At 28.3% G+C, this 15,319-nt stretch overlaps 4 protein-coding genes across 5 annotated transcripts; 3 read left to right on the forward strand and 1 right to left on the reverse strand.

The window, feature by feature from the left end:
- Window positions 1–5: 5 nt before the first annotated feature.
- On the reverse strand, window positions 6–2,115 carry LOC145750313 (uncharacterized). Its single transcript, XM_082566312.1, has 2 exons — window positions 1,506–2,115; window positions 6–1,385 (listed from the first exon to the last, which is right to left on the reverse strand). The coding sequence occupies exons 1-2, from the start codon at window positions 1,950–1,952 to the stop codon at window positions 369–371; spliced, it is 1,464 nt and encodes a 487-aa protein (XP_082422438.1). The 5' UTR covers window positions 1,953–2,115; the 3' UTR covers window positions 6–368.
- A 2,605-nt stretch (window positions 2,116–4,720) lies between these two features.
- LOC145749628 (protein phosphatase 1G-like) lies at window positions 4,721–10,559 on the forward strand. Its single transcript, XM_082565451.1, has 16 exons — window positions 4,721–4,863; window positions 5,193–5,262; window positions 5,642–5,787; window positions 5,973–6,072; window positions 6,224–6,297; window positions 6,534–6,605; window positions 6,731–6,785; window positions 6,873–6,925; window positions 7,191–7,275; window positions 7,372–7,455; window positions 7,554–7,746; window positions 8,155–8,278; window positions 8,639–8,738; window positions 9,052–9,181; window positions 9,596–9,698; window positions 9,857–10,559. Exons 1-16 carry the CDS (start codon window positions 4,750–4,752, stop codon window positions 10,205–10,207), a joined length of 1,854 nt encoding a protein of 617 aa, XP_082421577.1. The 5' UTR covers window positions 4,721–4,749; the 3' UTR covers window positions 10,208–10,559.
- A 240-nt stretch (window positions 10,560–10,799) lies between these two features.
- On the forward strand, window positions 10,800–13,405 carry LOC145751068 (mitochondrial genome maintenance exonuclease 1-like). 2 transcript variants are annotated; one of them, XM_082567148.1, is made up of 7 exons: window positions 10,800–10,892; window positions 11,192–11,341; window positions 11,686–11,809; window positions 11,932–12,160; window positions 12,419–12,551; window positions 12,776–12,904; window positions 13,101–13,405. In XM_082567148.1, the coding sequence occupies exons 1-7, from the start codon at window positions 10,866–10,868 to the stop codon at window positions 13,104–13,106; spliced, it is 798 nt and encodes a 265-aa protein (XP_082423274.1). In that variant the 5' UTR covers window positions 10,800–10,865; the 3' UTR covers window positions 13,107–13,405. The 2 variants fall into 2 exon arrangements, with proteins under 2 accessions (XP_082423274.1, XP_082423273.1); XM_082567147.1 differs by having other exon boundaries at window positions 12,776–13,405.
- A 760-nt stretch (window positions 13,406–14,165) lies between these two features.
- LOC145749630 (anamorsin homolog) lies at window positions 14,166–15,315 on the forward strand. Its single transcript, XM_082565454.1, has one exon. The coding sequence runs from the start codon at window positions 14,210–14,212 to the stop codon at window positions 15,062–15,064; it is 855 nt and encodes a 284-aa protein (XP_082421580.1). The 5' UTR covers window positions 14,166–14,209; the 3' UTR covers window positions 15,065–15,315.
- Window positions 15,316–15,319: the final 4 nt, after the last annotated feature.

A 15,319-nucleotide genomic window follows, 5' to 3' on the forward strand; every position in this document is an offset into this window, starting at 1 on the left:
TCAAAAATTTAAATTTATAGTTAAAACGGTTTTATACTAATTTTATTTATTTTTTTATTAAAATTTTTTAAAAAATTACAAAAAAATTCTAAGGAAGTTAAAAAAATTTTAAATTCTAGTTTTAGAAAAAATAAATTTTCCTATACAACTTGTGCTAATAAACATCGTTGTCGTGTATATTTACTTTAAATACCACTACAACACAATACAAAAGAACAAAATGATTTATGGTCCCTTATCCAGGTGTTTTTGAGTAGGTCGCACAACCTAGATTCGTATATAGTAGACATCGTTTCTAAATGTTTTTATTAGAGTGTTATTTATGTTTAGTGTATATAAAAACGTGCACAACGCACAACAAAACAACCTCAGTTTGTGTCTTTGAATGTGAAAACAATGTCGTCTTTTTTCTGCACGATGCAATTGTTCGGACTGTTCATTGAGGAAGAGGGGATATCCGGTGAGTCGACTGATCCAATTTGAAATCTAGCTACGTTTTTAGCGGGCGATATTTCGATCGGGTCAACATGAGCTTTCGTTCTGTAAGTTGCTGGGCTTCCCTTCTCTTCCTTTCGCTTATTTTTTTCTCGTTTTTTCGTAGTTCTGTTGCACAACGGGAACAATCTTTCCCGCCAATCCCCAAAAGCAAATATGACACTTGTTATGTTAATCAACAGGTTAAGGTTGTAAATAAGATTGGAGGCTACCCTAGGGTGATTGTTTAAGCCAATGGTCGCCACTCCTGTTAGCACGTCAGATAAAATACAAATACCAGCTGTAATGGTTACCCGTCGCATAATTACAAACAGCTGTTTGTCTTTGCTTTGTTTTCGGCTTTTTCGGAAACTTAAAAACGCTTTAGTTTTGCTTCTTCGACTGACAGTCGATCCTGTATCGCTGTCAGAGTCTGTTTTTGACGCAGTTCGCGACCGGCAATTGCCTGATTGTTGAACCAAATCAGTCACTCGCTTAGGCTTGGGTGACAATGGAACAGTACTTGGACCCGCTGTTGTATTTCGTTGTAAGGATTTCTTCATCTGTGCCCGGTGTTTAAGTAATGGATATAAGAATAACGAAAGGAGCAAAATTTGAGAGCCAACTGTTGATACTGTTAAAATAACGTATCTGCCCTCCGGTGAAACAGATGTAGTTGGGCCTAAAATGCATCCTGCAGGCGAGTCAATTGATGAAGTTGTAAATGAAAAAATAAACGTATTAAGTAAAGCGGACCCAATAACGGCACCAACTGCAAACCAGATAAGTGAACGAATCAGAAGATTTCCAAGGTGTTTCATGATCGGATGATTAAAAAATATTCGAAGTCGAACCCAAAGAGCAGAGTAAATTGCAGTAGCGCTACAGGCATAGGTTACAACTACAATAACCTAGAATAAAAAGATACCTTAGTTAATTTAATTTTTTTTTAATTATTTCATTTTTAACACAAATTTATAAAAAAAACTGAAAAATTCGTAAAACATTATTGACACTTTGTTATTAATTACCTGATACATTTTACAATCCAGCCTTTGGTGTCCATAGGTAGCTAGTTCCAGTTGATCAGCAGACACTCGTGCCAATCCAAAAAAGGCTGCCACCAAACACAAAATTCGCAGCGGTCGTGCTGATTTGCCAGTTCCGTCCGCTTTTCTCTTTCTTCCGCCTTCATTTAAGGAATTTGAGTCCGGTTTATGTTGCGTTCCACCAGCACTACTGCTGTTGTAGTCGGTAGGCGCTCGGTTGCTTGCCGTACTAGCCTTACGGATTGTGTGGCGTTCCGTAAAATCCTTTATTTCATTCATAAAACTGTACCGCACTAAAACAAGGCAAATGTACAAGGCTAGCGACATCAAAATTACCGAGAAAGTTTCGTATAAAACCCATTGGTAATACGACAAGGCATAGGCAGTAGATGCAGTAGTGGTAAGATTATATGATTGAGTAGTTTCCATAATGTCCAGTTAAACTAAACTTATATATTCCAGAAAAAATATTTTTAGTTGTCCTTAAAAGAACAGTTATTTAATTTTTATTAAATAATACACCTGAAATCTAAACCGATATCCAATATTTATCATCCAGTAGAATTTCAAAGGAATTCCTATACACCTTTGCGTAAAACTGTCATTTCTATGACATTTCATTTGTTAATTATAATCTTAATAAAAATAAAGAAGTCGATGGCGTAGGTGCTATAAAATCACTATTTACGCATGCTTATATTTTTAAAGCACCAACTAATTATGATTCATTGTAAATTGCTTCCACGGAGCGCGTCATAATATTGTTTGTGTATTACTACCGCTGCAGAAGGTATTACCAAACTATATCGTAACGAGTGGGTGGTTGCTCATAAGAAGAGCATATTGTAACAATACCGTTGTGCAACTTTAAAACAATACCAACACTACCCAAGTATTTGCACAATTTCCTGAATAACACAAATACTGTTTGGCAAGTCCATATACAAATTGCAACAGATCTATTGATCCTATTCCACGTCCCATAAACGTTTCCTTTTCAAATTAGACGTAACAAATTATTGGAACGTTCTGATAAATCATACCTTTGCTTCTTTAATATTTAAACAAAAGTTATTAGTTCATTAGGTTAAATAAGGAACGTATAAGTTGTTCTTAAATATTATCACGTTAGGTGCTTACTATTTAGGGTAATATACGTATTTCACTTTTTATAACTTGTAGTAATACCCCTACGTCTACTTGATGCAAATATTCTACTAAACAATGAAATTATATATGTTACATACAACTATGTGTAAAATCGTATCAACATATAAAATGGTCTTTATAAATGTAGCATTCTGTTTCCGTTAATATTTTTTTGTAGTTTCCAAAGCGAAAACAAATTTGTTTTTTTTGTTGTGTACACAATATTTAAAAAAATAAATGAAGCTAATTTTATTTATATGGAAATCGCTATTGATAAAAAAAAAATAAAATCTGTACAGGAAACTTATTGTAAAAGGAAACGAATTGAAATACAGCGTATCAAAATAACAACCACGTGAAAACTTAGTGATTCAAGGTTTCTATATGTATGACATTATTCCTTATATTTATACATTTGACCTTACAGATAACATAGGCCTTTTTATTAAATTATGTTATAAAACTTAATTTTTTAATTTGGGCAACTTGTGCTTTATAAATTTTGAGATATGAAGTTATTAAAACTATTTTTTTTTTTTGTATATATCTTTATCCTCGATGTGGGAACGTCGAATGCGCGACTTAAACATAGAGTAACATAAGTTACTCCGACCCAGTCTCGAGTTGCCTATAGCAGTTTGGGATATTATAGATTATAATTGCCCGATAATTATGCTGCTGATTAAGTGCTGACTCAGCAGGAGTTCATACCGTTTATTACGCCTTACTCAAGGGCGCTACAGCATGAGGTCAGTGGGAATTGAACCCACAACCTCATGTGTGGTGTAGCAAGTGTTCTTACCACTACACCACGCTGCCGGTACCACTACACCACGCTGCCGGTCTTTTATTAACCTACTGAGTGATTCATATTATTATTGTATTCGATTGTAAGTAGGCTATTTAAGTCGGCGAAACAAAAGAATAATATTATATTAATATGTAAATCTGCATTGTTGCTCCACAAATGGATTTAATTTTTTTTTAAATTAAGTTGCTTTCAATTTTTTCAGTATTAACGCAACCGTTTTTTTAAAACCAAGTATTTAAAAAAAACGAAACATTCGTCAGTTTTTGGCATTGGCTATTTAAAAAGGCGAAATGTACAACATTTTAATACATAAAGTATACTTTTCTATAATACAAAATATTTAAGTAAATTAACTTTAAAAAAGAAATGAAAGAAGCAAAACTAACTATCGATATAAATAAAAATCTAAAAAATATAAATTTTCGCGTTTGATAAATTACGAAATTTTAATTTTGAAACGCCGTGTACAACATTTAATTGACTGATGTAGCATGCTTTTTAAAATTCAACGCAATCTTACAATTTTATATTTGGTTGATTTGTTAAATATTTAAAATAGCAGTAACGTTTTTACAATTATTTAATAGAGAATTTTTTATAGTTTGTAATAGTTTTTTGTAATTTGTAAAATTGGGTTAATGTTTTAATCGCTTTGAAAGCTATCGTTAGTTTGTCGTTCATCAGTTCATCAGTTTATTAATGACATTAATCAGTTAATGATTTCTTGTCAGTTCGTTTATAATTAATTGTTTTTAAAAGAGAAATGGATATTGGTTGTAATTTATTCTTTTAATGTATTTTGCATATTGATAGAATAGATATTATAAAAAAATGTTTATTATTAAAAGTTATCAATTTATTAAAGTTAATAAATATAAAGTTAAAGTCAAATTATTTTACTATTGAACTATTCAACATCCTCGTACAAATTATATGTAAAAAATTATGTTTGGACAGTTGGACTTTTTAAATACTGGAAAAGTTAACAATTTACTTAAATATTTACCAAACACTCTATAATTACTCTACAATCAGACAATATAGTTTACTTAACAGTTTTATTTTGGATATACAACTTACGCATTTTGGTCACAACTTTTGTTTATGTAAAACCTAAAGTTCCAGCTTGATTATTGTTAATAGGTTTTTGAACATCCCTTTTGCTTGTTATTAATATAGTGTATTTTTGATGATTATTTTTATTAAATAAATATACTAACTCCAGCATTTAGTTTAGATTTTTTATAAAATTGAAATAAATACGTTATGGGAGCCTACTTGTCAAAACCAGTGACGGATCTGAAATCGGAAGATTTATCGAAGACCGATCAATATGAGTGTGGTGTTTCTGGGATGCAAGGTTGGAGAATAAGCATGGAGGTTGTTTATGTTTTCAGATATTTTTATTTTATTGCAAATAAAAGTTAATTAATTGACTAGAAAAGCTCGGAGAAGTGACTAAAAACTTATGTTGCCTACTCAGTGTTTGGATTTTATGTGTATATACTTGCAAAGTGTTTGTATGCAGTTATATATGTTTAAATTAAAACGTTTAGTTTATAAATGGAGTAGAAATAGTTGATGCATGTATACAAAAAATTGTATATATATATATATATATGCTTATTTAATTTGGCCGATTCATACTTTTTTAATTTAACCTTAACATCAAGTTAATTTGTTTTAATAAGTTTGTTTGATGTTTACAGGATGCACACAACTGCATTCCCTCGTTAGAAGATGATACCGGTTTATTTTCAGTTTATGATGGTCATGGTGGTAAATATTTGTTTTTTAAAATTTAAATTTTTTATTTACTAATTAAATTTCAAAAAATTACAATTAAAAATTAAATATTCTAAGAAATATAAAAATGCATTGTGAAAGTAAATTGTATTAAAGGTTTTTTTCGCTGCAGTGGTTTTACTTTGCTATTTTACATGGATTACTGTTGTATTACTGTAATTTTGACAACCATTTTACAGTAAACTTTATTTTCAAAACTCCATTTTACTGACATTAAGGCAATTTGTATTAACCCCTCGCCATTTAAAAATTTTTTAAGATTATGTCTATTTAGTTAAATAGTTTTCGGTAAATTGTTATAAATTTGTAAAATTAAACGTTTTTAAATAAAATTTAAGTTTGATTTTTCTAGGTGGTGAAGTGGCGATGTACTGTAGTCATCATTTTGGAGAAATATTAAAAAAGAGAGATTCTTACAAAAATGGTTCATATGAAAAAGCATTAAAAGAAACCTTTATGCACATTGACAGTATCTTAAAAGATACAAAAGTTGCAAAAGTAAGTTAATTTTTTTATGTTGGTAAAATTATATCACTATCTCTATATATATATATATATATAAATAAATAATTTTTAAAAGTATGTATATGAAAACATTTACTTAGTAATTTTTTTTTTTAAATACTTTTACATGCTATAGCTTTAAAAATGTATATATATATATAATATTTTTACTTTATTAGGAATTAAAAATTTTGAATCAAAAAGATCCATGGGATCCTCCTTTAACCGACGAAGATTTCAAAAAGTATGATGATGAGCAAAAACAAGATGAGAGTACAGGTACCCCAAAAAATATTTAAATTTATATATAAAGTATTTTGCCAACATATATATCAATAAAGTATATCCATATCTAAAAAAAAAAAAATATATTTACCTATATTATATTATATGTGGTCAAAGTTTTTAAGATTTGTAAATTTTTTTTTAGAAGAAGAAGAGACTAAATTGTTGTATGAAGAAGCTACAATGAACATTGAGGACCTTCTTGCCAAATATGGACAGGTAATATTATAACAGTAACTTATTGTGTAATAATTTATTGAACGATACAATTTTGTTAAAAATTAAAATAGTTTATATAATTAAAATATAATTTTAAGATTTGAAAAATGTTGCTTAAATGTAATTTGTCTTTTAAACTTAAAAAAATGTAGATAGGTCTAAATTATAAATATAAATTTGTTTTATAGAAGGACTTGTTAGTATTACAAAGTTAAATTGTGAAACTTTTATTTTAGGCTGTTAATAAAACACAAGAAGTTTTAGATGAAAAACTAAAATCAGGAAAAAGTGATTGCGAACCGAAAAAGGTATTTTATTCTAATATTCATTTAAATAAAAAATGATTTAATAACCATTTAATTTTTGTCATATTTAAATTAATTAACTCAAAGGTTTTTAAATAATTTTTTCATTTGCACTCATTTTTTTTCAGAACTTTGAAAACAAATCCTACAAAAGAGTTTCAAAAAATATTCCAAATAGTAATGGTTAGTTTTATTAATATTTCTACCTAATTGTATACGAAGGATGTGTTAAAATACTCTATTTTTAAATGAACATATTTTAAATCATAGAAAACAACAGTATTGAAGCTATAAAGTTGTCCAACTCAACTTCACCAAAAGAGGTAAGCTCTTACATTTTTTTAATTTTTGATCTATTGGAAGTTTTTGAAATTTTTGATCTATTGGAATAATACAAATAGTTATTTAATAAATAAAATTAGACCTTTTTTTGAAATTTTTAAAGGCTAGCACTTAAAGGTTTAAAGTACTAGTACTGTTTGCAACAAATTTGTGATGTCATAATTATCCATTCACATATAAATATTTGTATCAATACAATGTTTTTAATGTATCGTAAATATTTTTAATTCTTGTTATGTTTTCAAGGCTACTGATACCAACAAAACTGAAATTAAAGAAACCCAAGAAAAAAATTATAAAGAAACAACTAATAAATTAAAAGAAACAAATGGTATTAATATTTGTTTTATGTATATTATAAAAATTTTTACAAAATTAAAAAAAATAATTTGTAAAATCTATTAAAGTTGTTTGTGTTATGGTTTAGATTCTGTTCCAAAAAAGACAAAATTTGTAAAAGTGAAACCAAACAAAATGGAAAAGGAAGATATAGAAGAATCAGATGATGATGGTTTAAATAAAAAAAAATTTTAAGAAATTGGTCTGCATATTAAAAGTTGAAAATTTTTTTTGGAAATTTATTTTATTTTATTTAAAATTATTTTCAAGATTATGAAGGATTCGAAAGTGATGAAGCTCAGGAGGGGAGTAGTGATGAGGAAGATCTGGATGAAGAGGACATGAGCGAAGATGAAGAAGAAGAGGAGGAGGGGGAAGAGGAAGCAGGAGGAACAAATGAGGAGCTCACAAATTTTAATTCAGGGTTAGGAGGATCAGGGGTGGAAGAACCAGGATCTGACAGGTTTGTTTATTTTGTGTTGTCATCAAAAAACTTTTTTTAAGTTTTATAATCCAGATTTTAAACTATTTAATAACTATTGACTGTTTTTAATAAATGTACAATATTTATACCAGTCAATTGCCTATATTCAAGGGCTGCATTTTAATAGACATTATCATGTTGCAATTCCAACTAAGATATGCTCAATATAATTAACCTGCAAGACAAATGAAGTTTTTTTATTTTAAGGCATTTAATTTGGATAAAAGTACACGTTGTGTATATATATTTTACTAACCTTCTTTTAAAATAGATTTGCAGTATCCTGATTTTTTAACTTGATTATAGTTTACATAAATTTTATTTTTGCTTTTTTTAAAATTAGTTAAAAAAAATTATAAATTTTTCTTTTTGCTTTTCTTTTTTTAGCGGAACAACTGCAGTGGTGGCATTGTTGAAAGGAATTCAACTTTATGTTGCTAATGCCGGCGATTCTCGTTGTGTGTTATCAAGAAAGGGAGGGGTTGCTTTTGACATGTCCGATGATCATAAAGTTTGTTACAAGTTATTTATTCATTTATCCTCGATGTAATTTCACCCAATTTAACATGGTTATTGTCATAGCCATGTCAGTTTAAAATTTGTCTTTTAGTTTTTTAATTGCCCACTTGTAGCAGGCTTACAAAAATATTTTTTACGAAGCAACTATGCGGTAAGGCTGGTTGTTTTTATTACTTAAATCTACTCATTAATTTTTATTTTAACAGTTTGTAGTTAATTATTTTCATTTATAAAAAATATTTTCCAATGAAAATTTACACTACTTTATTGCAACTAGAAAAAGGCAGACAATTTTTTTTAACGCCAGGACGTTTTAAATAGCTAAGTAATTACTGTTAAAAATTCTGTTCAGCCAGAGGATGAAAAGGAGTTGAACAGAATACAAGCTGCTGGTGGTCATGTTAATGCACAAGGAAGGGTAAATGGAGGTCTTAACCTTTCAAGGGCAATTGGTAATGACTTTTATATAAATTGTTATCATAACATATTCTCATATAAGTTTATATTTTATCTGTCATTTGTGTCAAAAGGCTTAATTCATAGCCTAAGCACTGCACAAAATACATATTAACTACTGTACATTAATACTGATAGTTTATAACATTTAAATTAAATGAAATTTACCCCAAATTTATTTTGGTTCCATAAAAATTTAACAATCAATCAACTAACTTTTTATCTCGATTTATATATATTACCCTTTAGTTTAAAAAACTTAGGCAAAACTTGGCCATTTTTTATTGAAAAAACTGTTAAATTTCTCAGGTGATCACTGTTATAAAACAAACAAATCTCTACCTCTTGAAGAACAAATGATAAGCGCGATGCCTGACATCAGAAGTTTGAAACTCGAGCCTGGAGATGATTTTATGGTGTTAGCCTGTGACGGAATATGGTAGGAGAATGGTTTTAAGTTTTTATGTCTATTGTGACTGTACTAATTTAACCTATATGTATATATTTTCTTTTTCATATTCCTTTAAGGGGATAGGTTTTTGATATATTTATCGGATGAGAGCGTTGAACATGTTTAAGCTATCTTTAAAAGCCGGGCTCATATGACAAATAGTGTGGATTTGATGGGGCTTAAACCCGAAACCTTTCGACCCAAACTCCGATGCCATGACTGATAAACCACACTATATTTATATCTTACTGAACATAGACAATTGATATATATATATTTATATATGTTCGTCCAATCTGAAGGCTCCCAAAATAAAAAAAAAAAACTGCTGTTTGTGGTGTTTTTGATAATACAAATAAAAGTTTAGCATTATTTTTTTATAATTCCTTCTTTGTTAACTAGGAATGTCTTTTCGAGTCAGCAAGTTGTGGATTTTGTGAAAGAAAAACTTGACAGCAAAGATTCAACTGAAAAAAATAAAACTTTATCAAAGATATGTGAAGAAGTAGGTTAAAAGCTTTGTTGAAATTTAAGTAAATGTGATAACCCTTGCATTTAGATAATGTTTTTTATGTGTTTTGTATTTTAACATAGTGCTGATACAAGATAAGGCTAACCATAGGTATATAAACAGCCAATAATAAAAATTGACATTTTTTTCAGTTATTTACAAAATGTCTAGCTCCTGACACAATGGGAGATGGGACAGGATGTGATAACATGACCTGCATGATTATCAGGTTTAATCAGGACTGGATCAAATCGAATCAAAAATGTGCCAATTCTACAACCGAGTCGTCTGAAGAGCCTAATAATGGAAATGCTAACAACAATGTTAGTGAGAACTCTAATTTAAAGGAGAATATTGGCGATGCTAATAAAATTGTCTCGCCAGTTAAAGAAGTTGTGAATCAATTGGATAAAAAGAGACCTTTGGATATTGATAACATTGTTGAACAGTCCATAGAAAGTGAATCAATTAACTTACCTGCAAAGCGTCTTAAAGTGGAATAAAAATAATATTTGTGCTGTTAAGATGTCACTGATATTTTATACGCATTTTAAATCCACTGTTTTTAATGGCAAGTGTTTCAGTTTTTCAGTGGGCAACGGTTATGGAAAATCAAGATTTTCTTGCCAAAACTTTTTTTTAAAGTGTTAGCGTGCTTGGCACATGACTTTAAACAATATTTTGACACTGCCATTATTCATTAAAGTAAATTTCTACTCTAGTTTAATAAATATGCTGTAAAAAAGTTAAAAGTTTGTATATATTGTTATTTGTCACCACAATTAACATAACTTATTTTCTTTTATTAAGATTCTTATTTCCACATAAAAAACTGCCAATGAATATGTTTTTTATTTTTTATGTTTTTTTTTTATATATTTTAAACTCTACCATATTTGGGATTTAAAAATACTGTATACTTTTTAAATGTGAAAATGTAGTTTAAATTGATATATCTGAAATTTGTTTTTTGTTAGTAAAAATGAATGGCAATGAAATTTTTTACTATAAAATACCAATTTCTGTCAAATTCTACTTATAGCTATGAATTTATTAAACTAAAAAATAAAATGTTAATGTGTTTTATTCATTACAGCAAAACAAAATTAAAATTTTAATAAATTGTTTAATATTAAAAATCCTAAACAAAGAGAAGCGATAATGAAATGCCTTTGTTTAATAAAACAGGTGGGTACATTTATTAAAATTTTTTATTTCTTTTTTTGGGAATTTATGACTATTTTGTGTCTAACTAAAAGTTTTAAAAAAATTAAAATTTAATGTTTTTTTTTGTTGAATATGTTTATGTCAAAAATGTATTTGTTTTTATTTTAAATTCAGTTTTAAATAAAAAAATAACGTATGTTTGTAAGCTTTAAAAACAAACTTCATAATAAACAATTTTTCACATTTATTAAATTATTGTTCTAGCTTTATTTTGTTTTACTTTTACATAAAAAATTTTCTGATAAAAAAAGTATATTCAGGTTTTTAGTTTAAAATGTGTGCAACTGTCGTGTTTTTCAACTTTGCCCAACAATTCTGACAAGTTTTGGTTTAGTCCAGAATTTCTATCCTTGCCAATGACAACAAAAAGTTTAGATACTTTTCTTCTTTTAGAAAAAACTCCTCCAAAGGTGGATAATTATAATGTTAAATTTAAATAGGATAAGTAGTAGGGATTTAAAACCCATTTTATCAGTGTCCTAAAATAAAATTCTGGGTGTTTTTCATGCGGACTCCTTTTACAATAAAAAAAAACTTGGTCGTTGGTAAGAAATGTTACCCTTTGCTGCCTTGCTGGACCTGGATTTAATTCCCACTGCCTTTATGTTAATAAGCAGAGCCAGTAACCATTTACCATGCTATTTAAACAACAAATGTTCCTGATAAATACTAACCTACTATTGTCTATATACGTAACAAATGATTTTTACTTATAGTACAATTTTCTAACCAAGAATGTTGTGACTTTGTATAGGCTGCTGCTGTAACAAACATATTGGCACAGACCAAATCCCCTGAAAGTATAGAGATTTTACTTAACTGGAAAAACAAAATGATTAAAAAGATGGGCTATGAGGCATTTATGGAAATGCAAAAAGGTTTTTGTTTGTATATATATATCAATTTATATTTGGTATAGTTTTTGTTAAGAAATAGGTAAATAATAAATGTGTAAATTCTGTTTTATCACTGCATTGTAATTATTTGTAATTTGTTATAGAAACTCTCCAAAATGGTAAAACTTGTCATTATGCTATTGAAAGATATTTAGACGGAGTACCTGTTGATCAAATTAAGGTTCCAGATAGTGTCAGTAAACACTGGGAAAGTGTTCAATCCGTTTTAACTGATGTACACTCAGTACAAAAAGCGGAGGGGAAAATAAAACATTCATGTCTTGGTTATAACGGATATTATGATTGTCTTGCGCATTACAAGACTTCAGAAGGGTGTGTATTTTTATTTGCTTATTTTTTTAAGCCTAACTTACTGCTCCAGTGTGGCTTGCAAAATAATATGTGGTACCAATAAGCTGCTTTAAGTATATAAAGAAATCACAAATAGCAACAGGTATTATTTAAGAACATTTTTATTATACTGTTGCATTAGATTTTTGTTGTATTTTAAGAATTTTAAAAAGATTTAAAATATAACTCAAGCTAATGTCAACAATACTTGTGTAATTAATTTTACAAACTTTATTGTAGAAATTTTGTGACACTTATTGACTGGAAAACTTCATCTAAAGTTCGATATTCTTTAAATGATTGTTATGATGATCCAATACAGGTTGCAGCTTATGCTGGTGCAATTAATTCACAATCTGATGACGATAATAAGGTCAAATTTTATTTTATTATCTTAAAAAGGGAATGAAATGTAAATAGTTTATTTTTTTGTACAATTTGTGTTCTACTTTTGTAGTGATTGATTTTCCCATACAATTATTCAAATAGCATTTTGCCTAATTAATTAGAGCAAGCATAAACTTGATACATGTACCAAATTATTAAAATATTAAAATTTTAACTAATAGGTAAATTTGTTGATTTTAAAACTCTTAGGTTTTGCATGGGTTGATAGTCAAGGTATATGGCAGTGGAAAACCGGCATCTGCATTTTTCATGAATCAATTCACAATGGAATATTACTGGAGTTTGTGGTTACAAAGACTTCAAAAATTTTACCAAACGGTGAATTAGCTATATTAAAAAACAAGAGAAGATTTTGTAATACTGCATTACGATATATGCCTTGCTTGGTCATGTCTTTTGTAATTTATAATGCTTATAGTAAGAAAAAAATATGCTCTTTTGTAATAGGTATTTGTTTTTTTAATTTAATTGGATAAATACCACCAACATGATCAGTTTTGTTTATTTTTTTAAGGATTAGAATGGGTAAATTTTTTGTCAAGCAAACAAGTTAAATATGTAATGATGGAACATGATTACGTTAAAAAGTATATGAACTTGAATTTTTAATAATTTGTGTATTTTAAATAATTTGTCTTTATATAAGTCAATGTACATGGCAATTTTAACTATTTGGGAATTTCAAACAATCTCTTCTTGTGTTATCAATTTAATCTGTATTACAAGCTGTGGTAGATTCCCACTACAACCATGTACCAATATATTTGTCTATGCTTTATCCCCTACCAAAATATTCGCTGTAAATGAATTTTTATGTCTTTCAATAATAATGGTTTATAAAAAAGCAAAATATTTGAATAAAACTGTAATGTGTCTTCAGTTTTTGTTTGTAGTGCTTAAAATTTTTCATGTATATCATTTATACTTTTCTAGTTCTTTGTTTTTGTCAACTCAATCGTAATACATTTTTATACAAAAATAGAAGTGTGAATTTAATTTAATACATTTACATATATGTTTTAAAATAGAATTTTATTGTAGTTACGGTTTTTTAAGTATAGGTATTTGGTACCTTAGCTAACTTCTTTTTATGCCATTATCTTACATCATGAACAATTTAATCTTAAATTATAATAAATAAGAATAGATTGTTAGCTAAGTTTCTATCATTATACACACATTAAAATAATTCATTATTTGGTGAAATCTTTTTGGCAACATTGTTGTTCCAATTTTTAATTAAAGGCCTAAAAAGTTGCTGAGTCATAAATCATCATGTTTGTATTTTATTTTGTGACGTGATATGAAGTGTTAAATATCTTTTGTAATAGTGGTACTTAATTTATAATTTAATTTATAATTTATAATTTACTTAATTTATAATTAACGTAAAATTACACGAAAAAATTACATAACCACGGTAATGAGTTCAATTTCATCGACTCTACAACAAAAATTTGTTACTCTAATAATAAACCTTTATAAGCAATAGAATTAATGAAAGTTTGGTTAGGCTTTGAGTTAAAATTCATCAAGAAAATATATCTTTAAAAATCTTATTTATATATTTATAGAAAATTATTTGGGTATTATATAGGCTAAAAAGTTTACTATTCTATTTCTATGGATGCTTTTGTGAATCAAGGTGATGGTGTTGTGATTGTCTGGAGAAAAGGAAATTCAGAACAAGAACTAACAACTGGTCTGGAGTTAATAAAAAATAAAGTCTCTCATGGATATGTTGGACTCGAAAATGCTGAACGACTATTAATGTCAGACTACAAGCCGTCCTCTCTCGATAAAGTAATACTTGGTATGTTCACAACTGAAGAAACCTATACAATGGAATCTCTTTGTTTTATAGCAAAAATATTAAAACCTGGTGGAAAAATACTTATTAGAACAACAATTTCCGAGGATAATAAGGAAAATTTACCTTCTGTTTTAAAGTTATCTGGATTTACAGAAATTAAACAGGAATCATTAGTAAATAGTGATATGGAGAACGTAAAAATATTATCCGCAGAAAAACCATCTTATGAGATCGGTTCATCTGCGGGCATCAGTGTTTCATTAGTGAACAAAAATAAATCTGCCGAGGTGCTAGACAAAGCATCGGCAAAACAAGTTTGGAGTTTATCGGCGATGGACATTGAAGATGAAGATGTGGAAGTAATTAATGACGATGACTTGCTGGAGGAAGAAGATTTGCTAAAACCAAGCTCTGATAGTTTAAAATCATCATGTAACACGCCAGGAGACAAACCCAAAAAGGCGTGTAAAAACTGCACTTGTGGTTTAGCTGATGAGCTAAATTCCGCTGAGAAGCCAGCAACTAATAAGGTGACATCTTCATGTGGAAGTTGTTATCTGGGAGACGCTTTTCGTTGCTCTTCTTGTCCATATTTGGGCATGCCAGCTTTTAAACCTGGAGAAAAAATTGTTCTTTCTTCTCGACAGTTAAATGTGGACTCCTAGAGTTGGAAAAATTATTTATTTTATAAACCTGAAAATGTTAAGAGCTGCCGCTGTACCTAAACTATGAATTAATTATCAATTTTTGTACAAATAGTAACAATTTTAGTTTGCTCAATGTTAAAAATGTGAAATATATTGATAAAATAATATTTATTCCTTTACTTAGTGTATAAGATGTTTAAAAGAAAAATAAATTAAAAAATTTCTTGTAAAAATTTCAATCTGTTATTTTTTTTGTTCATATAATTATAGCTT

Source organism: Corella eumyota, chromosome 4 (genome assembly GCF_963082875.1).
Source record: "Corella eumyota chromosome 4, kaCorEumy4.1, whole genome shotgun sequence".
Taxonomy (NCBI): domain Eukaryota; kingdom Metazoa; phylum Chordata; class Ascidiacea; order Phlebobranchia; family Corellidae; genus Corella; species Corella eumyota.

What these genes read in the sequence shown, in the direction of transcription:
- LOC145750313 (XM_082566312.1), bottom strand. Translation starts at nt 1,952, where the DNA reads ATGGAAACTACTCAATCATATAATCTTACCACTACTGCATCTACTGCC. An exon ending in TGGATTGTAAAATGTATCAG is followed by an intron (nt 1,386 to 1,505) that starts GTAATTAATAAC and finishes TTTTTATTCTAG; the next exon opens with GTTATTGTAGTTGTAACCTA.
- LOC145749628 (XM_082565451.1), top strand. Translation starts at nt 4,750, where the DNA reads ATGGGAGCCTACTTGTCAAAACCAGTGACGGATCTGAAATCGGAAGAT. An exon ending in AGTTTATGATGGTCATGGTG is followed by an intron (nt 5,263 to 5,641) that starts GTAAATATTTGT and finishes TGATTTTTCTAG; the next exon opens with GTGGTGAAGTGGCGATGTAC. An exon ending in TTAGCCTGTGACGGAATATG is followed by an intron (nt 9,182 to 9,595) that starts GTAGGAGAATGG and finishes TTTGTTAACTAG; the next exon opens with GAATGTCTTTTCGAGTCAGC.
- LOC145751068 (XM_082567147.1), top strand. Translation starts at nt 10,866, where the DNA reads ATGAAATGCCTTTGTTTAATAAAACAG. An exon ending in GCCTTTGTTTAATAAAACAG is followed by an intron (nt 10,893 to 11,191) that starts GTGGGTACATTT and finishes AAGTATATTCAG; the next exon opens with GTTTTTAGTTTAAAATGTGT. An exon ending in ATTTATGGAAATGCAAAAAG is followed by an intron (nt 11,810 to 11,931) that starts GTTTTTGTTTGT and finishes AATTTGTTATAG; the next exon opens with AAACTCTCCAAAATGGTAAA.
- LOC145749630 (XM_082565454.1), top strand. Translation starts at nt 14,210, where the DNA reads ATGGATGCTTTTGTGAATCAAGGTGATGGTGTTGTGATTGTCTGGAGA.